This window comes from Phaenicophaeus curvirostris, chromosome 9 (assembly GCF_032191515.1).
Source record: "Phaenicophaeus curvirostris isolate KB17595 chromosome 9, BPBGC_Pcur_1.0, whole genome shotgun sequence".
Lineage (NCBI taxonomy): Eukaryota > Metazoa > Chordata > Aves > Cuculiformes > Cuculidae > Phaenicophaeus > Phaenicophaeus curvirostris.
The window spans coordinates 14982359-15004755 of NC_091400.1; the positions used below are offsets into that span (position 1 = coordinate 14982359).

The window sequence follows — 22397 nt, forward strand, 5'->3', positions numbered from 1 at the left end:
ACATCACATGCCAATTATGGTGTTATTTCATAGACAAGCAACTACTTAAAAGCAAATCTGTTAATAAATCTTACGCATTTGAAAGAGGTTTGTATAGAAAAAGTAAGTTTAGTAATCAGACCTCTAAAAATCACCTCTTTAGTTAATAATGTTTTGGGTAAATTTTACTGTTTAATGCTACTTGAGAATCTCTGTTTAAAAAAGAAAAAAAAAAGAGAAGCCAAATGAAAGTGACAGCATAAGATTAACTGGCTGTATTAGATGCCTTATAATTTAAAAAGCTTAAATAGTATTTTCGAAGTGTTGTTCAGGTCAGAGGTGGATGCTCTGTTTTGAGGGGCTGCACTTGTCAGCCTTGCGTGCTGTTTGAGCGTGTTGCCTCTGCCTCAGAAGGTCGAAAACAAAAAAAAAATTATGAATGACCTGACCATTGCATAATACTTATTTTTTAATCCACACAAATTTTACCATTGACATAGTTTTATGCTTTGTCTAATGGGACTTCGTGTATTGGCTGATGGGCTTGACAGGAGCAATTTGGCCTGAACCCGTGCCCTCTGGAGCCTGACTGTCTGCCAGGCTCCTGCTTTTCAAACTCTTCCCTGTTTCTAGGCTCAAAAGATGGTTCTTTTACTACTAGTCCAGCTTGTTCTTTAGTGATGATGAAGAATACACTTCATAATAAACATTTGCACTGTAATTAAACAAATATTCTTTGAAGAGGTATTCCTTGTTGCCTTACTGTGTATTGCTGAGGGCCCAAGCTATTTGCATTTGCTTCAGTGACTAATTTTTATTGGCATTCTTCAGATGTTACATTTTGGGCTGCTTGAAGTTTTAATGGTAGTTGTAAAAATTATATGTTGTGAGTGTTTTTCTGGTTATAGTAACAACAACAAGTTGTTCATGTGACTTCAACAGCAAGCGTTTTATTGTGTAGGCTGGCCTAAGTTCACTTGAAGTGCCAGTCAGTAAAAAAATGTATTTGGGCTTGCTTGTGAATATAACGAGATCAGACATATCCCAGAGTGTACGGTCCAGATTTTAGGAAAGAATTCCACCCTTTCAGAGAATTTAGGTTATAAAGGACTTAATTGAACACAAGTAACTTTTAAAGTTTTTTCTTAGCATAACAACAATTCCCAGTGGTTCAGCTGTCACAACCTCTAAGTTTATACATTATACACCTAAAAATGTGTTAAAGATTGTATCCCAGCATTCATGATAGTGACAGATATGGTCTTCACTTATACATTTGAAACAGATGGAAGCATGTAAATATAAAACTGTTTCATTTTTGTAAACATTTAAATGTCCCCAATGCACAATTTTTAAATGCACAGTGAAAAAAAAAAAAAAGTGTGCATATAATGGAACGGCTTAAAAATTGAAAGACACTGCCTTTCTAACACAACTATTCTTCCTTTGAAAATCCAGGGCTCAGTTTTCAAAGCGTTTTCTAGGAATTTAGCCTGCGACCCCCATTGACACTAATGGGAATTGCATAGCTAAGTCCCCATAACATCGCTTTGAAAATGCATTTGTTATACCAATCCAGAAAAAGAGTAGCATAAACTATAGGGAGGCATTCACAGATCGAGAGATCAATATACACTTTGAAATAAAAGACCGATGTGTGTTGTTCCAGTTATGTGATCAGTAGTGGGGGATTTTAAAATTCACCACATTCACTAAATAGTCACCAGGAGTAAATAAAAAAAAATGTTTTGGCAAGTGGCAGGCAGACTTGCTAACCAGGCTAACAAGGTATTTGCCAGCAGTAACGAACGCCGACTGATTAAGTGATAATTGCAATTGATTGGTGCTGTGTCATTCTACAGTTAGTGAACTCTCTCTTTTTTTTCCTTCTAAGCTGGACTTAAATATCTGTGTTTTAAATACTTCTGTAGTTTCTTTGTGACCAGGAAATGTTTAGAGTGAACAAGACTGGTCTTTGTGGAGTTCTGATTCTGGTCCCTCACATTTTAGTTCCAATCTAGTAAGTGCTTTCATTATGTGCATGCTTTAATAAACAAAGGAAATAACATTTGGTGAACTACTGAGGGTGTTATCTTCATGTTCATGCAGGTGTTTTTTTGTTAATTCATTAGAAATAAGTTTGTACGTGTGTAACATATATTCATGCATACTTGTGCATGAAACATAAGCAGAGACTAAAAAGAAAATGTTGTTGTTGTATAGCTGTGTTACTGCAGTGCTGATGAGTTCCAGTCATGGACCACGGCCCCATTATGCTGGGCAGAGTACAAATAAGTGTTTTAACAAAAGGAAGGCAGCGTTGCTTTAGAGTTCACAAACCGATGAGATTATAGCTCCACTGAGAAGTTAACGTTATGTCAGAAATTATGAAACAACAATGATTCTGGTTGACAGGCTTCCTCTTGGGTCATCAAGCCCATTTATTCTTCTGAATAAAAGGTATATATCGGTACAGTGTGAGCTTCTTGGGGTAGGAAATGTTGAGAGCTGGGACATTTGTGAGTGGCTTTTGTGAGCTTGCTAAGTTTAAAATGAAAAAGTCCCCTTAATCTTTGAAGCTTTTTAACTCCAAACCCCAATACAAATAGTAATACTTGAAATAATAATATATTTGCTATTCCTTTATCTTAATGACTTAAATGATACATAGCTAACAACAGTCAGGGGGCTTTTTTCTAGATCAAAAGCCGTGCATCCTGAAGGAAGAAATTGCAATGTTATTTCTGTATTCTCTCTTAAGAAAAGATTGAACGTAACTTGCAGTTGAATATGCTTGGCACAGTTCATTTCCCAGAAGAGATCACCAGTATTCAAGGCTTTGGGATTTTTTTAATTAAGGAGGTCAAAATCCATTATATCTAAATTTCAAAGAATATACCAATTAGCTGTACTCTGCGATGCCCAGCAGGTGGCTTTTATACTATTAAAGGGAGATTGTTTCCATCTCTGATCAAAGCAAAAACAAACCAAAGGGAAATACAGAATATTTTGCTGTGCACAGTGCAAACCACATGCTGTGTAAATTATAGGTCAAAACTGTATGTGAGAGGCTGTTCAGTCATACCACTTCAAGAAAAAAAGTATATATTTTTTTACACTGATACTCATGAGGATTTTAATGGTAACGTCGAAATCTGTTTAGATTACTGATTAGCTGAGAAGATTAGACAGCTCGCTGTTTCCTAAAATGAAGGGTTTAGCATTCTCTTATTTAAAAGAAAAGTAAAAATGCTCAATTAAGTAGATTAATGAATTTGCTAGAAGTAAAATTAGAAAAAGCTGAGCGTTCTGGAATGTTGCAAGATGCAAAAAAAATTCCAATTTGCACTTTTCAATGAATCTAAACTTCCCCGATTTTTACCTACTTAAAGGAATGTTTGTGACCTCTTGACCCTTTTGTTATCCCTGGCTCCAAAAAGCCTTTATTCTGTAAGGTTTAGGTATAAAAAAAAATAAAAAGAGCGTTAATGGCATAACAGTCCTTTCTGATCACCCTGTGTAAGATGTTTATGCAAAGTGTCAATAGAAGCAATTGGCCTAACAGTGTGACAACCTGCTTTGCTTGGAAATGGGCTAATCTCCTGTTTGGGTTATCCAGAGGTCAGGTAAGGATTTCTTTTTTTGCACTCCCTTAGTGCCTGGGTACGTAACCTGCAAACACTACGGGGCAGAAATTAGAAGCAACTGAGCCCACAAAGCTGCTTTTTTGCCTGTTTTGTTTTGTTTTCCCCCCACATCTTGCCCTTTTTGCCTTTCCTTTTCTTTTTTTCTCTGCCTCCTTTTAATTTTTCAGTCCCTGGGCCCATCCCAGGGAGGCTGCTTGAGGGCAACACATAACGACGACAGGGACTCTACCAATATCATTATCTGTTGCTTCACTTCGTTGTTTTTGTTGGTTTTTTTTTCCCCAAACGGGCGTCATCCCACTCTTTTTTTGAAGTTCACGTGGAAACCTACTTTAACTCTGTTTTGAGGCTGCCCATGTTGCCCTGTTACAGCAGGCTGGAGCTCAATAAGCACTCAGGCAAGCATAGCGGGCCAGCCATGGGCATTGGCGGCCTGCACGCTGTGAACTCCTGCCTCACTGAATCAGCTTCTGTCTGTTTTTATAACTGCCTTTTTTTTGTTGTTGTTGTTTTTTACTCCCCTGTTAATTATGCCCGAAGGCTGTGGAAAGACAGCATTTATCTGTTTCAATAGACTAAGCAGCAAGTGTTCTGACATGTTTATCAGGCAAATTGTACCTGACAAAAGGTAATTACGCATGCAATCAAGTGCAGAAGTAACTGGGTGATTAGGGGTTAATAAACTGTTTAGCATAAGAAAAATTCAGCTTGTGAGCAAGGACCGTGGGCCAGAAGAACATAACTGACAGTGATACGTCAAATTACTTTTCTTTTGATGGAATATTTGGGTTTGCAGATAGGTAAGCAGGGTACTAAGTGTACAAGTCATTTTTCTTCCCAGCCCCTGAATCAGGAATGCCTAGTTGTAAAATCGAAGCTATTTACTGACATTCTTATCCTTTAAAGGAGGTGACAGCACTACTGTAACTTGTACCAAGATACCTTGATAATTTAAAATTACATTTTTCTAGTATATCTAACACGCTCAGTGTTGTCTAATAGATGCTTCTTCTGTGAAGCCCTTCTGTTGACTCTGTGGATAGCTAGTTCCCGAAGTTGTGTTCTCTTCCAAGATTATTCCTGACAGTTGCCCAAAAGTAAAAAGCAAAGGGCATCTGTATGATATTTGAGGATGTGACAAGAGGTTGAAACAGCATTTGAACATTTGAAAGGGTCGGATGGTCGATTCCAGCAGTTCCCAGTGCATAGATTTCTCACATAATTACGAGGTGGCCTAAATTCAGGACTGGATGAGCTACTCGGGACTTTAGGTAATAAAAGACAAAGCTTTACTGAGCAATGATTACCATTAATTTATAGCCAAACATGGCCATATCGCTTCGATATCTGGAAAGAGCAGTTCTGAACTTGAAGAACAAATAAGTGCCCTATATGAAACCAGAATTCCGTCCCTAAAATCTTAAGAATTCCTCCCCCACCCCACCCCGTGGCATCAATATTGTAATGTTTTGTGTTAAACAAACCTTTTAGCTATCAAGGTCTTAAAGTAAGACCTCTTTTAGCTGCTAAAATAGTTTAGTATTATTTACAATAAGATTGTTCTGTTTAAAATAAAAATCTTCTAAATAAAAGCAGCAGTACTATCTGTATAATGTAAGAAATTACTATAGCCTTTTATGTGAGCATATATAAGCATTTTTCCCACGTGGTATTTATTTTGAGCAGAATGAGCTTGTGTTAGACACATAAAAGGCATTTAGAAAATACATAGACAGGAAAAAAAGCTGGCAAATCAGTCTGTTGTTCAAAATGTGAGTGTGTAACAGCACCCACAGGTCTCAAGTTATCTATAGTGATAGAAAAATATGTGGCTGATAATGCAGTTTGAGAGGATAACACTTTTTCGTATACAGTAAAAGGATCATACTGATCTCTGATCATCAACCCTGATGGTCCCAAAGGATGAAGGATCTTCTTTTATTACACCTTTATAAGAGGTGAATCCTCTAAATAAGGCAGAAGTTTATACCCTATCTGTCCTGTAAGTGTAAGTAAATGGACAGTCTATTGAACACTTCGCCTGACGTACTGTAATAGTAAGGATAAAGCTTTTTTCCTATGTTACTTCATTTTTTTTGGCAACGATTCGTGCACATAGATAGACGCTTCTCTGCAAACTCTTTTGTTAATTATGCCTAGTCAGAAACGCTTGAAGATCTGTTCCTTTGCTCCTTTTGAAACATACTCCATTATGAAATTTTCAGGTATAGTGTTGCCTGCCTCAGCTTATTCCTATTTTTCGCAGTTGTTATGGGATAAAGAGAGTGCAACAGTGCCATTGTTCTTGCATAGCAGAGTACATACATTATTAGGTTCTTCACAGTGTTTCAGCCACATTGATAAGCTGGTTCTGACAGAGCACCCTCCGTGGCTCCTTAGTTGGGGCCGAGCTGCTGACTAACAACTCTTGGTCTGCACTGCCTCCAGACTCTTGAGAGTTGTGGGAGAGATTGCTGTTCTGTTCAGTGTGAAGTAGCTCCTGTACATCTTAGCCTTGGAAAGGTGTATGTGCAAAATAAACATCTTTCCTATTATGAGTCTAAGGCAAACAATGTGCGTTCTAAAGAAGTCACAGCTGGCAGTGTCAGTGTGATGTACTGCACTGTGTGGATTTTGATTGATTTTTTGAGCAGGAAAATATTTGTTGCCAGGATTTATTCTGTGCATGTACTTCTCTTAGTACAGTGCATGTCAGTGTGGACCATTCCTTGCTAGACAATATATCTCATTTTCAGTTATTGTTTTGGTAATAGCAACAGTTTTAGCGGATAAAATATTACTAGGGAAAGGTTGCTGCAATTTGGCCTTTAGTAGGTTGATTCTAGTTGCCACTGTCATAGAACCGGCAAATTCTCCTGTACTTCATGCTTCACAACTGAGAAGCCTTGGGGTAAGCTCACCTGAAGTTAAATCCCCTGAATGTTTTGGGTTTTCTTAATCGTAGCTGATACTCCTTTTGGCAAAACTAACGCTTTAACGATTAGACTTGCCCGGGATGCAATTTTTCTTTTTCCACATTAGCAGTACTCACAGTATTTAAAACTGCAAAGATTTAGAGCCTTCTTTTATTTCAGTGGAACTTAAAGTATCCCACACATTACATCTCTCTAGTATGAGTCATGACAGCATGTCAAGCCAAGTCCACAAATTGTTTTCTTTATATCTTCATCTTGAGTACCGTGTAACATTACCAAAGGCTGTTCCCTCTCCCTGTGGTTTTGCAGACATGTAGTCCCTGTCACATTATAAAATCACTTTAATATGCATCTATTGTGATTGAAAATACAGAAAAATATAGGGAAAATTTAGGGGTTTTTTCTCCTTTGTTGAAGAGTTGGCCAAGTTCTCACGATGAATTTCATGTAGCTATCTGTTTGCATGAATTAAGAAAAGAGACTTTTTGAATCTTTCTGTTCTGCGCCTATTTTCAATAGTCTTTATGTATAAATTTCAAGATAACTTTATCCTTTACTAAAATAAAAATTATCTATCAAAGGATTAGGTAGGCCAATGTTTATTACTAGTTTTGTCTTTCCAAGGGTATGTTCAAATCATGTGAAGTAGCCCAAATATTTTTCTGCTGCTTTGACTGGATGGGATGTCTTCCAGATCATATGCCTGCATCCAGGACACTCACTTTAACTGAGGTTTTTATAGGAGGAGGAGGAGGAATTCAAGTGCTCTATTTAAATAAGGCACATATTTTTGTAGCAAAAGGCAGTGTAAATCAGAAAGAATACAGTAGTGGAAGTTGAAGCAGTCTGTAGGGTCAATGCCATTGCAGCACCGCTGCAGGAGTAAAGGTGAATTTGGGGCTGTGCTCCAGGGAAGCTTTGTAAGAGTGGGCTGAAGTTCTTTCCCATACACATGTATGGGAACCAGTAGCTGGTCCTGGGACCAGCAGCTCATTTCTGCTAGACTGTCCTTGCTGCCAGTGGCTGCTCGCCAGCCTGCTCCCCTCTCAAAGTGCCTGAATTGACTGTACATCTGCCAAGTCAGATGCAGGTGATCTGAATGGCCAGGACACAGATCCGAAGAGCTGCACACCAGGCAGCTCTTGCCCACCCACAGTGTACAGTACGTGTTGTCAAAGCCCATTATGTACAGCAATGTGCCACAATGCAAAACTGCAGCTGTAAGGGGAACAAAATGCACAATGCATAATTGTGCACAGCAGCAGTTCGGTCTCCAGCAGTGTCTGCGGCTTGGTCGAATTTACTCCAGTAGCAGGACACATTTGTCCATGCAGCCCCTGAACACATGTGCGGAAGGAAGGGTGGCTTGTGTCATTTAATTGCATGTCCCTGGACCTTTGTGTTACATTGCTGCATGTTATGACAGCTGCTTTAATTTAGGAGATTTAATAGCGTGAGGCTGGTTGTATGCAGCTCTTTGACCAAGCGTGGAGCAGGGAAGGGGCTCTGGGTGCATCCCCCTTGCCAATAGTGTCTCTCAGGGTGGTCACTCTTCAGAGCCAGAATATGTTTCATATTATCTTGGGACATGTTTTATCTGGTCTTGAAAAGCAAAGACTCAGTGGTCTGTTTAGATCCCTCCAAACCCACCTGTGTTTGGTCAGGTGACAAATGAGGTGTAATTTTCCACCGTAGCCATCACTATCACTGAGATATCCCAGAGCCATGACACAGTTGGGCAGTTGATTCAAGCACTGTAAGTATGGTGTGAAAATCACTCATGTCATGGTGGCAGGAATGTTTGTTTGAATTTGCCAGCACTGTAATTGTATTGGTCATCAATGGCTTTGGACTGCACAATCCTGAATTCCAGTGTTACAGTTGGGATAAGAAGTTAAATCCTCTGCCTTTGATTTACTGCACACAACTGCTATAGGAGTGTCGGTATAGTCCTTTCTTAAGCACCATTTCCCATGTGGATCCCATGACAAGTGGCATTGTAATTAGTAATAATTTTTTAATACATTCTTTTCACTTCTCTGTAAGGCAGAGGGCAGATGAAGTCTCCAGATTATATAGTTTGGGTTCCTGTGGCTCCCAGTCTGTGTTGTACATCTGCCTGTCCTGTCTTTCCACTCTTGATTGTTCTTTTGAATGTACTATGCAGCCTCTCTGAGGACTGCATGCTACTGACTGTTGTAGTGCAAGTAATAAGAAAAGATAAGTAGAATGCAGCAGCAACTGGGGCTGTGGGTTTCACAAATGCCACTAATTCCTGAGTTATCCAGAGCCTTCCCAAATGACTGAACACATGTTCTCTACTCCAGTTCAGTAGAATTGATTGTGGCCGTTCTGAGAAAGAGCTTTGTGAGAAAGAACTATTTGCACTTAACCTTGATATCATGGATATGTAGTCAGCAGTGAATGAAATAGCCTCCTTGCTTTTTATACACCTTTCATGCAAATGATATAGGCCAATGTAAAATCTAGATGTTACTGAGCTTTGTAATGATCTCTGGAGGACTTTGGAACGACAGAGGAGTAACTGTACCTGAGGGCCATTAGGAAGTTAGGAAATATTACTGCATATTCATAAAAGTCTATGCTACAAATATGGAAGGAGTAATTATTACAAGATGATTTGTTTAAATTAGACACTCCATTTGAAAATAACACATGAAAGGGGTTAAGAAGTAGAAAAAATTGCAGGAAAAGAGCATGTGAACTTGAAGCTGTGAAGACCTGGTGTATGCTTTTATTTTGTGATTAAGTTGGTGTGATAATTTTGGGGTTTACTGGAGATGTGTGATGTCTTATCAGACTGAGAGGTTTGAGTACGGCAAGGCTTGGAGGTGCAGCCCTGCTCTTAGCTTATGTTGAGAAGGCAGAGGAGCAGGTGCCTGCTGCAGCTGTGCCTGTGGGAGCCAGGGCGCTTGCTGTTGTGCCCCAGCTGTAACAGCTCTGGCCTAGCTCAGCAGAAGCAAATGTTTAAAGTGAAAAGAGTTCTTTATTTAAATAGTAAAATGGTATAACCTGTAATAGTCAGTTATGTTTCCTAAAGTGTTTATTTTTACAGAAAGTCCTGTTCCATCCCACCTTTCCCAGCCTTACTGGTGTAGCAAGGCCTGCAGGCAGTCAGGGGCTCTAGGTTACAGTGAGGATGCAGCACAGCAGAGCAGCCACAGGCACTGCAGGCCAGGGGAAAGTGTTTCTCATGGTTCCCCATGCTCATTATAACAGAAGATTTGGCTAACAGCGGGCATCCTGAGAGCAAGCCTACGTTAGCCCTCTGCAGGGGGATGAGGCCAGGCGTCAGTGGCGGGGGGAGGCTGGGGCACCATGCCATTGACGTCAGCGGGAGCGGGGCCACCAGGTAGCTGTGGGAAAGGCTGCGCCGGGCTGTGCCGCCTGTGCCCTGGCCCCGGGCAGCCTGGGCAGGGCGCCCAGCGGTGCCTGGCCCGCACCCATGATGGCAGATGGGGAATTAGGCTCTGCGGGCTGCGCGGGTGCTGGCTGCCGGAGTTAGGCATCACGCCCGCCTGCAGAAACAGGCTGTTCTGAGATCTGTGAGTCAGAGGCCTAACTCAAAACTGTGGCCAGATGCGAGGCTGCGCTCGGAGGCTTTTTATTGTCCCGTTTAAGTGTTTGGGGTTAGTTTGGGCCAGAACTGTGCCATGGGCTTGGGGCTAAATCACAGGGATCAGTCACCATGGAGAGCAAAGCAGGGGTTGTTTAATTCACTTAATTGAGACTACCTGAACCTCTGGTTTAAATTACTGTGAACAGCCACAGACACGAGTGTCCCCTTTGCACCCCCCATGGTAAAGCAAGGGGTGAAGCCATTATCATCCCCTTCGTGGGCCAAACCCACACAGCTGCCCTTGGCCCATGGAGGGAGGCAGGAAGAGTTGGAGGGAGAAACGGGCAGGTGAGGGACTCTGGGCAGGAGCTGCGGCAGGGCTGCGGGCTCCAGGCAAGGCTGCAGGCTCCAGGCAGGAGCTGCAGGCAGGGCTGCAGGCTCCAGGCAGGAGCTGCGGCAGGATCCATGGGTTCCGTGCAGGAGCTGCGGGCTCCAGAAAGGAGCTGCGGGCTCCAGGGAGGGCTGCAGGCTCCAGAAAGGAGCTGCAGGCTCCAGGCAGGAGCTGTGACAGGAGCTCTGGGCTCCAGGCAGGTCTACGGGCTCCAGGCAGGAGCTGCAGCAGGGCTGCGGGCTCCCGGCTGGGTACCTCTGCCCGCAGAGTCCCTTCATGCTCCCTCACCCCCTTGTTCCCCCACAGCTCCTGGACCTCTTCATGGTGTGGGACTGGTCCACCTACCTGGCAGATTATGGGCAGGCCACCTCCAAATACCTGCGGGTCAGTCCGGGCACGGCCCTCACGCTCCTAGAGAAGTAAGTGCAGGCGGTGCTGGAGGGTCCCGAGTGGCTGACGGCATCCCGAGCTGCTGCCTTAGGGAGGGGGGAAAGCGGCAGTGGAGCCGGGGAGGGCATCAAACCGCGTTTAGAAACCGCATCGACACACCGGGACTTAAAGGCGCTTTCTAACGGTGTTTTCTCTCCTCTCCTGCCTGCGGTGAATACCTGTTTTGCAGAGTTCACAGAGGGTACGTATCGTGCATTGTAACCAATTATTATTGCTTCAATTTATATTATTTCCTGAATTTCGTTTTTAAATCCGTTGATCCGGGAGATCAGCGCTGATGGAACTGGGTAATTTGACGGTGAATGAAACATGCCCGTTCGCCGAGTCTGAACCTACCATGGAGGCAGATGACGCTAACGGGTTTTGTGGTTTGCATCTCTCCTAGCGCAATTGGTAGGGCCGGCTTGTGCCCAAGTGCTTTTTGCTTAATACTTGCCAGCAATGTGTGAAGTAATACTTGTTAAAACGACTTCCTCATAGCAGAAGTTAAATTTAAGAACACGGAGATAACAGGTTTTGTAATTTTTCTGTTATTATCAGAAAGATCAAAAGAGGAACGAAAGTAAACCTATTTAAATAGTCAGGTTTTTCCTTTTCAAATTATGTTTCTAATGCGTCTCTATCGTTGTTTTTTTTATTTCTCCAGAATGAAAGATTCTAGCAAAAAGAACAACATTTTTGCTCAGTTCAGGAAGAATGATCGTGACAAGCAGAAGCTAATAGAGACTGTAGTAAAGCAGCTTAGGAGTTTAGTGAATGGTATGTCCCAGCACACATAGGCCTGTTGAATCGACGGTATCTCATCACGTCAAGAGATATTTCTTAGCCATTATTTCTACTAAGTAAACAAGTGATATCAGTTAGGACAGTCATTCAACCAAGTAAAGGAAAAATGCAGTCAGTGGCTTGTACATGGAATCTTCAACAAACAATTCTTTGTACGTATTTTTAATGGATTGAATACTATTTTGTATATTGTAATCAAATGGTGAAAAATGAGATTGTGCAATAAAAACGAGCTCAGTCATATTGTACATGGAACAGCTGAACTGTAAATATGTTATTTAAATATCTGCAAGACATAGTGTCCAAAATTTTGCTCTAGGTAGGAATTACTTGAGAAATAATCCTTTACTTGTTGTTTTCTGGATGAATCCTAATTTTATGGGTTTTTTAAGCATTGAGATACTTGCATCTCAGATGCACCCGTTGTTTTCCTGCATTAAATGTATATTAGTCTTAAAGTGATTGGACATAATTTTGTACACCAGATTTTGTAGTCTGGAGGTATAAAAAAAATCTTTTGATTTTTAGTACCTTTGAAAACTACCTGATAACTAGACTTGATATTTATTTAGCATTAGCACTTGTAGGCTTTATTCTCCAGAAGGGTTTAATCTTGAGGTTGTGAATGTAAATAACCATTTGAGTTCTTTATAATGTGACATTTTTTTGGTTTGATTTGGTTTTGTTCCTCAGGGGTACTATTTCTAACTGTACTTTTGTAAGATCCTGGGTTCTTTTCCCCAGGTCACTGTAAGGAATAGATTTGCCACTTGGTTTTGTGCCGCCTCTGTCAGTATGCACTTTCCATAGCCAGACCCATCCCAGCCGTTTGCCTTTCACCCCACCGTTGGTCTCTTTGCACTGTCCCCTCCTGGCTCTTTTAGACATAACGAGAATGTCTAACAAATACAAACCAAACAGAACGTGTAAAAAAATAATGTACATTTTCGCTGTAATTTTAAGTTATTGACAGTCTAAATACAGTAATACGAACCTCACCCGTGTTCCTGTATGATTTCGTGCACTGGAAGACACCTCGGAGCTTGGGTACCGCCGGGGGGGGACCGGCAGGGCTGGCTGGGGGGGGGTGGAGCGGGGCGCCTGGTCCCCAGCCTGGGCAGGAGGGCGTCCCGTGCCCCTCGCTCGCGGCTCTGGCGCTCCCGCTCCAATCACCACACTTGGCTGCGCTGCTTAAATATGCAGTGGAGACGTCATCTCCGAAGGTGGTTGGGGCGTAAGTGGCCAATATCTATATAAACGTGGCTGAGGGGCAAACCGGCAGCGGGAGGTGAGTGGGGCCGGGCGGCAGCCGCAGCCCAGAGGATGCTGGGGCTGCCCTGGCCCGCGGTGGCGGTGCTGGCTGCTCTGGTGCTGCTGGGCGTCCTGTGCCGGCACCTGTGGGCGCTGCGCTGGAGCCTCAGCCGGGACCACAGCAGCGCCCTGCCGCTGCCTGAGGGCTCCATGGGCTGGCCCTTCTTCGGGGAGACCCTGCACTGGCTGCTCCAGGTGAGGTGCGAGGGGACAGGGTGAGCAGGGAAGGTGCCATCGGGAGCCCCACGCTGACCTGTGGCTCGCCCCCAGGGCTCCCGCTTCCACAGCTCCCGGCGGAAGAAGTACGGGAACGTGTTCAAGACTCACCTCCTGGGCCGGCCAGTGGTGCGAGTGACAGGCGCTGACAACATCCGCAAGATCCTGCTGGGTGAGCACACACTGGTCAGCACGCAGTGGCCCCAGAGCACCCAGATCATCCTGGGCTCCCACACGCTGCTCGGCTCCGTCGGTGACCTGCACCGCCAGCGCCGCAAGGTGAGCCTCACAGCCGCCCCGAAAGAACGCGCAGCTCAGGCAGTACCTCCTGCCTGGGCCCGGGCCTTGGTGCTACCCAGGACCCCCCACGCTTTAACCGCCTCCCTCTGTTCCCCTCCTTCTCCTAGATCCTGGCCAGAGTGTTCAGTCGTGCCGCCCTGGAGAGCTACCTGCCACGGATCCAGAAGGTTGTGAGCTGGGAGCTGCGGGGCTGGTGCATGGAGCCGGGCTCCATCGCCGTTTATTCTTCTGCTAAAACCTTAACTTTCCGCATTGCAGCTCAGATTCTGCTGGGGCTCCATCTGGAGGAAAAACGGTTCAAGGACCTGGCCAAAACCTTTGAACAGCTGGTGGAGAACCTTTTCTCCTTGCCCCTCAACATACCCTTCAGCGGGCTGCGCAAGGTATTGCCGCCTGCTCTGCACCCTCTGCCTGGGGGCAGGGTCCAAGACCCCAGCGGTACAGACCCTCTTTCCCCAGGTCCACCAAGGAGCACTTCTGGTGGGGCAGGACACATGGTGGCACCCTCTGCTAGGTCCAAGGGCTTGGTGTCTTAACCGCCTCAGGTGTCTCCTCTTCTCTCTGCACTTCTTACCTGCTCCTGGTTGGCTCCAGCTCACTGTACAGCACAGGGCTTCTCTTCTTCCTTACCCCATTTGTTGCTTCTATTGGCTTTGGTTAGTCCCTCATGTCTGGTCCTGTCCCATCTCATCCTGCCTGGACTCGTATCAGCGCATGGGGTGAGGGGTTTGTGGGCATGAGCATAAAGGCAGGTGGGCACAGCACACCTCAGGTTTGGTCCCTTGTCCCGCATCAGCAGAGAGACAGCAAGGGGTCCTGGAGGGGAACATGGTAGAGGGACAGTCTCTTCTGCCTCTAGTTCTTCCCTGCTGCCCTGCTCCTCCTTGCCTCCCTCCCCAGTTCCTGCTCTAGGTATTGGTCCTGTGCCCTACCTCTCCTGTCCCATTTCAGTCTGCATCCCTTCTTCTGCCTTTGGGTTACCCATCCTCACCACCGCTCAAATGTTCTACCACTTTTAGCCATGTCCTGTGCAATGTCTTATTTCCACTGTGAGTTCTGCCACACCAGATCACCTTACTTCAGCCAGTCCCAGTTCTCCAGCCTTCCTGCTGCTCTTATCCACCAATTCAAAGCTCATTTTTCCCTTGTCTATTTCCCTTTACAGGTTGCCACCAGTTTGAGCTTTAAACTCCCATCCCTCCCTTCTCTCATGTCAGCTGCAACCTGTCTGGCTCCAGACCAACCTCTTCAACTTACGTTTAGGTCCCTTTTTCTTTTCCCTTGCTCCCTGCCTTGTTTCCTTTATCCAGTTGTTCCCACATCAAATCTCAGATTTTGTATCTTCTTCCTGCTACCTGGTCATGGCCATTTTTCACCCCAAATCTCTGCTCCTTCTGGTTTTTGCAGGAGGCATCTTGGTACAGAAGCACATACTTTGTGACTCCATCCATCCCACTTGGCAAAGAGATGGCTGATCACTTGACTTGCAGAGATCTTACTCAAATGTTTTGCTGCACCGGAGTGCAACGCAACTGGAGATGAGCTGGGTGTGATTAATGTGTTTTTATTTACTATACCCTGGTAAAGCCACTAATTTTTCTTGTGTCAGATCTGCCCGGCTGCTTGGACTCATTTTTACTAAGTCACGGTTTCTTGTCCTTTTGGATAAGCTTCTTTTGGACCCTATGTGACCGTGGGTTTGTTCAGTGCAGATGCCTCTGGACTCTGTATCGTGCATTTACTCCTGTCTCTTCCTCTCAGAATATTTCTTAGGACTTGCTGTATTTGATTCACAACAGCAAGGCAACAGAATTTGCAGCAGTTCCCCCCAAACTGCTGCCTTTTGCAAGGCTCTGGAGCTGGGCAACAGATTAAGTAGTTCTTGCTGTTACAGATCCTGGGATTAAGGATTGCCACAGTTGGGGTCCTCTGGTCTCTGTGGAGAAGCGGGCAGTTCCTAAGGCTCTCCTGAACTCTGTCTGCCTCCTGCAGGGAATCAAAGCACGGAACATGCTACATGAGTTTATGGAGAATGCTATACGGGAAAAACTGCAGGGAAACAACCCAAAAGATCACAACGATGCCCTGGATTTCATAATAAACAGTGCCAAGGAGCATGGCAAAGAATTCACCATGCAGGAGCTAAAGGTAAGGAGAACTCCACCCTTGTAATGTCCCTTCTGACTCAGTGGCTGTTTGAGAGGAGGGTTGTGCGTGGACCTGCCACCAGGCACTGGCTCCTGCCACCAGGCACTGGCTCCTGCCACCAGCCACTGGCTCCTGCCTTCCTCTTACCAATGCTGAAGACACAGGCAAGAAAGCCTGGACTTGGCATGCTCATATGCTCTTGTAGAATTGTGTCTCTGCATTAGAAGAGAGCTGGTATTTAAAAAGGGAGCACATGCCTCTTTTACCTTTTCTTTTCACGGCTACCAGGCTTCAGCCTGACTTAGAACCCTGGTAGGACTATGTGGCTGTGCCAAAGTTCTGGATGTCAGTGTGCACTCAGTAACCTCGAAAATAAAATCTTGGGAATATTTAGAGCTAGTCATGTGCTTCTCAAACATCCCCTAGCATCTGGCATAGCATGGTGTGTAGATCATCGGGGCTGTGAGCCCAGGAATCTCTGAGACGATATATCAAAATGGGTCCAAGGATCGAATGAGAGATTCTGGGTCATTTCCTATCACCTCATCATTAATTAGATCATCTAGCTTGTGGATTGCTATGATACATCACTCTGGTTTAGGGAGGAACTCAATTGTCTTTACCGAGCCAAAACTACTGAGTGAATGTGAAGAGTGTTTTGCCAAAGATATTGGGGAGAAAATTGGCATTAGTACTCTGTTATTCCTAGCTCCAGGTCACTTGGTGTCAGTGAATGACAGACAATACTGCATTTATATAACAAGTTTTGAAGTAGTTTTGCATGAGTATAGCAGATGAATAGAGTATAAAGGTATTTGAACATAGTTTAATAGTATTGAACAGGCATAGTTTTACCATTTATTTAGGTGTTTATTCAAAGACTAATGTTTTATAAAGATTTTGTGAAAGTGTAATCCCTAAATCTAAAATATTTGAAAAACTTTATAGTGACTGTTAGATAAATTAGAACCTGTATATATATTCCTAAAAAATGTAATTATAATTATATTAGTTATTCTAATAGGATGCTTTTATAAAAAATATATATTTTTTAAAGGTAATTGCCTGTGATTCAAACTGTGATTAAGATCGATTAATCTGTTAGTATTCACATGGTTATTACACATGAATAATTACATGATGTCTCATCATGTCTCTGGTTCTGACCACAAATGGAATAAGGGGATATTAAATGGACCACAGAGCAACATGGCAGTGACTCGAGTCACCTGATTCCAGTGACAGTACACACATATGCTGTCCTTGACTTTTACAGTTAGAACATAGCTACCTTATTTGTATTTAAAAAACTAACTTGCAAACTGAACAACTTGTGGTTGCAATTATGGCAATATTCTCCATTCTAGTAAAACAGTAGTAGAGCTCTCATCCAGTGACATGGTGTAATTGGATAAAAAGACAAAAGCTGTCTCAGAGTCCTGGACTTTGAGAGGCACTCCAAACAGTGGCACACAATAGTTACTGATTTGGGGTTTTGTTCAAATTATTTTTAAGGGCTGTCTTCCCAGAAGTTTCCCTAAATACACGGTGATTTGCACTGCTGGTGTGAACTCAGCAGGACACTGGAAATGGAAAAGTCATTAAAAAGATATCACTTTGCCAAAGCTACTGGTTTAGAACATTTAAAACCTTGGAAGGATTAAACACCCCCCGACCCGATTCTACAGTGCTGTCACCAGCTGGCTGGGTGGAACCCGAACACCACTGGTCCTGCCTCCCCAGATGCAAGTCAGGATACAGCACAGAGACAACTCTGGTGAAGCTGTGGGAAGGTGCTGCTCCCCAGCCACGGGTTATGTTGGCCTTGTGAAAGCAAGGAGGGAAAGCCAGCAGCTCGGTGTCACATCTTATGTAGCAGCACTGTCAGAGGTTGATGCAGGGAGTCATAAGGGCTGTTATTTCAAATTGCAGAGCCTGCCCTGAATTCCTTGCGTGTTGTTGAAACATCTCTGGTTTTAATTGCAAGTGGTGGAATTGAGAGATTTTTCAGCTGCGTCTGCTACCTTGTGAATGTAAAAATTCATGCTCATGCCTGCAGGAGGTGTGATAGGGGCCGACAGGGATCTGTTATTTCAGAGGTTTTATTTCAGCTGAAAGATGCCCTTGAGAGCTGCACTTTGGCAAAAGCCTATAGTCCAGCCAATATATGGCACTGGGGACGGTAGCAAAAAATAATCCTTATTACATTACCCTTGACCTAACCAGACTTGGCTTCAGGTACCTTCAGGCTTCAAGTGTCCCTCCCTGTGATTTTGGCTTCACCTCTCCCGAAACCGGTCGTGTCAGACCAATTTAAAATCCAAACACATAGCTGTGTGAAAGGAAACTGCTCATTTTCCCTGGGGTTTTTCGCTCCACTTTGCCCCTGGGCTGGAGCGATTAGTGCTTAGTAGTGCCAGCCAGGTCCCAGTCCCTCCCAGGCTGGCGGTTACTTGTGCTTCTCCGTCCAGCTTCTCCCGTGGCTTTTGGGTCAAGCCTCTGGCCTCAGTGCTCCCAGACTGGTGCTATGGAACCTCTGGCACCTTCAGATGGTGCTGTAAGTCTGAGGCTTATGTTGGCTTCAAAGACATGTCATACTATGACCCAGCTCTGGGCAACCCTTATCTTTTGGAAAATAATTTCCAATAATTGATCACAGGGTGCTGCAAACAGCCCACAGCAGCCTGGCATGTGCTGTGCCATATAGGCAGTCTCAGAAAAACTAGAAGGCTGTGTGGGGTTCCTTGAGCTGGGACAAGGCACTTATTACGCATTTGACTGTGTTGTGGTTCATCTGAGCTGGTTAACCTCCTAACTTGTTATGGACACATCTGCTACAGCGCTATCAGGAACGCTGCTGTACTTCAGTATGTAAAGCTTGAAAAGTGAGCAAATCCCTTGCGTGGTGTGTGCATCCCTGCAGGAGAGCTTGCTGCCAGCTACCGCACCTCCTGGGCCGACCTGCTGTAGCAGAGAGGTCTTTCTACTTTTGACCCTGTTGGCTTGAGTGTGCTCCCAGACAGGCAAATGTTTGATTATAACTGGAGATGGATCAAATGCAAACCATTTTAGCTGCCAGAGCATCTAGGATTTATGCATAAACACACAGCCTCATAATCGCTGGCTGGGCAGGAAGGTAAAAGCAAAGGGGAATTAGCAGATGCAGGTATGAAGTGTAATGTTTGAAATGCACTTCACTCAGTATGTTAAAATGCATGCTAAAATGCTTCTTCAAAATTTCTAAGTCTTGAGAGGAAAGCTCAGAAGAGTTGGATTGGAGGTGATGTGAACTCATCTCAATTGTGTTTCTGCATCAGTCACTTGGCAAATTGATGTCCAATTCATACAGAAATGGAAGAACAAGAGTGTCTTGTTTTGGTCTCTGCCAGCCCAGAGTAGGTGCAGGTTTGTGGAGACCTGGGGGGAGGGGTCAGGGCCCTCTGCCCAGGGACAAAACCTGCAAAAGCTGAGAACAGTCTGAATCACCTGTTTAAATGTCACCAGTTTAAAATTGCATTCAAACTTCTCACCTTCTTTCCTCTCCCAGGAGTCAGCAATTGAGCTCATATTTGCTGCTTTTTTCACCACGGCTAGTGCCAGCACCTCTCTGATCCTCCTGCTACTGAAGCACCCCTCAGTGATTGAAAAAATAAGGCAGGAGCTGATGTCCCACGAGCTGTATGAGCAGCGTGAGCACTGCCCTGAGGGACCCTGCCCGGACACCCTCACTTCCCAGAGCAGGGACAGTGAGAAGCCACTTTACCCCATGGCTAAAGACACTCACAAGAAAGACAGACAGCCCTCAGGTCCAACGGAGGAAAGTTCTTCCCAGCTCTGTGCCCCACCAGAGCCCACCCTCCTCCAGAACAGTCCCTGTGCAGGCCCCCACCTGTGGGTGCCATCAGGGGAGAGCTGCCCCTCGGACATCAGCTTGGAGAAGCTGAACCATCTGCGCTACCTGGACTGTGTGATTAAGGAGGTGCTGCGGGTGCTGCCCCCCGTCTCTGGAGGCTACAGAACGGCACTGCAGACTTTTGAGCTGGATGTAAGTGCCTCAGGTACTGTCATGCTGTTAGGGAGCTGCTGCCTGCCACTGCCTCTCAGTACCCTGTGTCCAACACAGTGGTGGTGCCTGGCAGTGTAGCTCAGGGGAGGTGGCATCCAGCAGACTCTGTGAGTCCTAGCTAGGCTGGGGAGAAAAGTAGCTGCAGAGCAGATGGGCAGTGTGGTGGGGCTGCCCCAGGCACCCTCTGCTCACGTGCACTAAGTACACAGGCACGTAATGCTCCTCTCCCCTCTTCTCTCCAACAGGGCTACCAGATCCCCAAAGGCTGGAGTGTCATGTACAGCATCCGTGACACACATGAGACGGCCACCATCTACCAGAGCCCTCCTGGCAGCTTCGACCCTGACCGCTTCAGTGCCACCCAGACGGAGGCCACAGGCCGCTTCCACTACATTCCCTTTGGTGGAGGGGCACGGGGCTGCATTGGCAAGGAGCTTGCACAGGCCATTCTCAAGCTGCTGGCCATTGAGCTGGTCAGCACGGCCCGCTGGGAGCTGGCAACCCCTGGCTACCCTGCCATGCAGACCGTGCCCATCGTGCACCCCATCAACGATGGGCTGCAACTCTACTTCCACCCCTTGCAGCCCAGCCGCTGCGGCAGCGAGGCCTGAGCCGGGGTTGTGCTGCCCCCCTCAGCTCTGGCATTGATGCCCTTCCATGGCTGCGGGAGCCATGTGTCTGCTGCCTCAGGCTGGGTATGGCACTGGGTCACTGCAGAGACAAACCTCAAAGATACTTTTTGCGGTTTTCCCCCTCTTGATGTACAAGCCATTAGGGAGGGTCTTGTCCTTGAGCATTGGGGTGAGCCTCAGCCCCAGCCTGGGGGTAAAAGCCATTGAAGCTGCTTGCAGGGAGCATCCTCCATGGGGGTTCAGCCAGCCCCGGCCCCACACACGTCCCCAGTCTCCAGGGATGGGGAGCAAAATGCCCAGTCACACAGCTAAGGCTCCCAGAGCCTTTCTGTCCCAGGGTTATCTCCTGTGGGTGTATTATAGGCAAGGCAGGACCCCGCACACCATACAGCTTTTAAGAGATGTAAAAAGAGGAAAGATCCACAGCATCACCTTAACTAGAATAACAGAGCACAAAGTGGTTTTTATTGTAAATATTTAATCTCACTCCTGCACTTCCCATTAGAGCCAGCTCAGACGGTGTCTCATTCACCAGTAGTAATAGCTGTGTATGTTGTGGCTGAGCACTGCGCTGCTGCCTGGGGTCTGCCATGAAGCCCGTCTCCAGGGTCCCCACAGGCTGCTATCCTCCTGACTGAGGAGGTGGACGGAAGCAGGGAAGGGGCCTTTGGGGAATAAACATTTAGAAAACCAGCATTTCTGAATATGTCTGATTTATGCTAAGAATTCCATTCCTGATGATGCTGTTCTCTTTGCAGAGGGGGCATTTGCAAGGTGACATAGTGGCTGGCTGTACAGAGTGACTGTGTCACCTCCTGCATCCTGTCTCTGCTGGGGCAGGTGCCAGGACAGCAGCTCTGTGGGTCCATCCAAGGGGTGATACTTGGGGATAAGCCTGGGTATTGAGGGCACCCTGTAAGGTGGCTTTTGAGTACCACCTGCCTCACTGAGACATGGGTATTTCTCTCCTATGTAAAATGAAGTGACTCCTGTTGCTTGCACTGAGAACAGAGCTGAGCCCAGGTCCTTGCTCTACTGCAATCTGTTTATCAGCTCCTTTCAATGTCACCTCTGCTCCCCACTGTCACTCATCCTGTGTGGAAGCAACGAGGGAAATCATCTGGGTTGTCCCTTGAGTCCCTTCCTGGGCCTGAAGGCTCTGTGTGAAGGACAGCATCAATTTGACCTGCGAGGACAGAAATGTGCCATGAGTAATAGTCCCTTTGGAAAGGCTCTGGGGAGAGCCCCTGTCCCCTGAATCTCTGTCCTCCTTCAGCACCAGGCTAAAACTGACCAACCCTGGCCAGTCCCTGTTGCACGTCCATGCTGGGGCTCTGCACAGGGCGTGTGCTGCTGTTAGCAGTCAGAGAGCTGTGGAGCGAGCACAACACTACCTAGGGCAGAAACACAGCTCCCAAATGTGCCGGGTCAAATCTGGAAGAGGTTGAACTGCAGGGCTGAGTTAAGTGCTGTTGGCAGGTCGACCCTGTAGTGAACCAGAGCCTCTGCCCCTCCTGACCTTGTCCTGAAAGGTGAATCTGGCTATCGGAGGTGAACTCAGTAGGTGGTGGCTGCAAGTGGCAATGACTAATTTTAATTGGCAGGAGCCACTGGCTGGCTGTGACCTGCGGGCAATGTGGGCTCAGGAGCCACTGGCTGTGACCCACGGGCCATGAGGGCTCCCACTGTGGGCAGGGCTGGACATACAGAGCCCAGCACCAGGTGCGGGATGGCCGGGGCTCCTCCAGCAGCGCACTTAAAAATTACCCCGAGGGCTGATAAGCCCCGCAGCCACCCGCTGAAAAACATAAGGCAAATCTAGTTGTTAAAAAAGAAATAAAAGACTCAAAACAGATTTTGTTTGTAGATAAACACGAGCATTTCCAAACGAAGTGTAATAATTGTTACTTGTAATGAAAGTTTGTTCATATTAGGCTGTTAATTTCTTGACCCTC

General features: G+C 45.6%; 2 protein-coding genes across 8 annotated transcripts in view; both read left to right on the plus strand.

Annotated features, from left to right (window-relative positions):
• The window catches only part of EXOC6 (exocyst complex component 6), a 92829-nt gene extending 80062 nt beyond the window's left edge, over positions 1-12767 (plus strand). For 5 of the 6 annotated variants that reach the window (XM_069864188.1, XM_069864189.1, XM_069864190.1 and 2 more), the window contains 2 exons: positions 10840-10952; positions 11630-12767. In XM_069864188.1, the coding sequence (XP_069720289.1) occupies positions 10840-10952; positions 11630-11762 (246 nt within the window). In that variant the 3' untranslated portion in view covers positions 11763-12767. The remainder of the gene's footprint in view (positions 1-10839; positions 10953-11629) is intronic. The other variant, XM_069864193.1, reaches the window with a different exon arrangement.
• Positions 12768-12934: 167 nt separating this feature from the next.
• On the plus strand, positions 12935-22140 carry CYP26C1 (cytochrome P450 family 26 subfamily C member 1). Of its 2 annotated transcripts, none has more exons than XM_069863704.1 (6): positions 12935-13275; positions 13351-13575; positions 13704-13979; positions 15589-15744; positions 19292-19789; positions 20056-22140. In XM_069863704.1, the coding sequence occupies exons 1-6, from the start codon at positions 13093-13095 to the stop codon at positions 20419-20421; spliced, it is 1704 nt and encodes a 567-aa protein (XP_069719805.1). In that variant the 5' UTR covers positions 12935-13092; the 3' UTR covers positions 20422-22140. The 2 variants fall into 2 exon arrangements, with proteins under 2 accessions (XP_069719805.1, XP_069719806.1); XM_069863705.1 differs by having other exon boundaries at positions 13704-13763.
• The last annotated feature ends 257 nt before the right edge of the window (positions 22141-22397 follow it).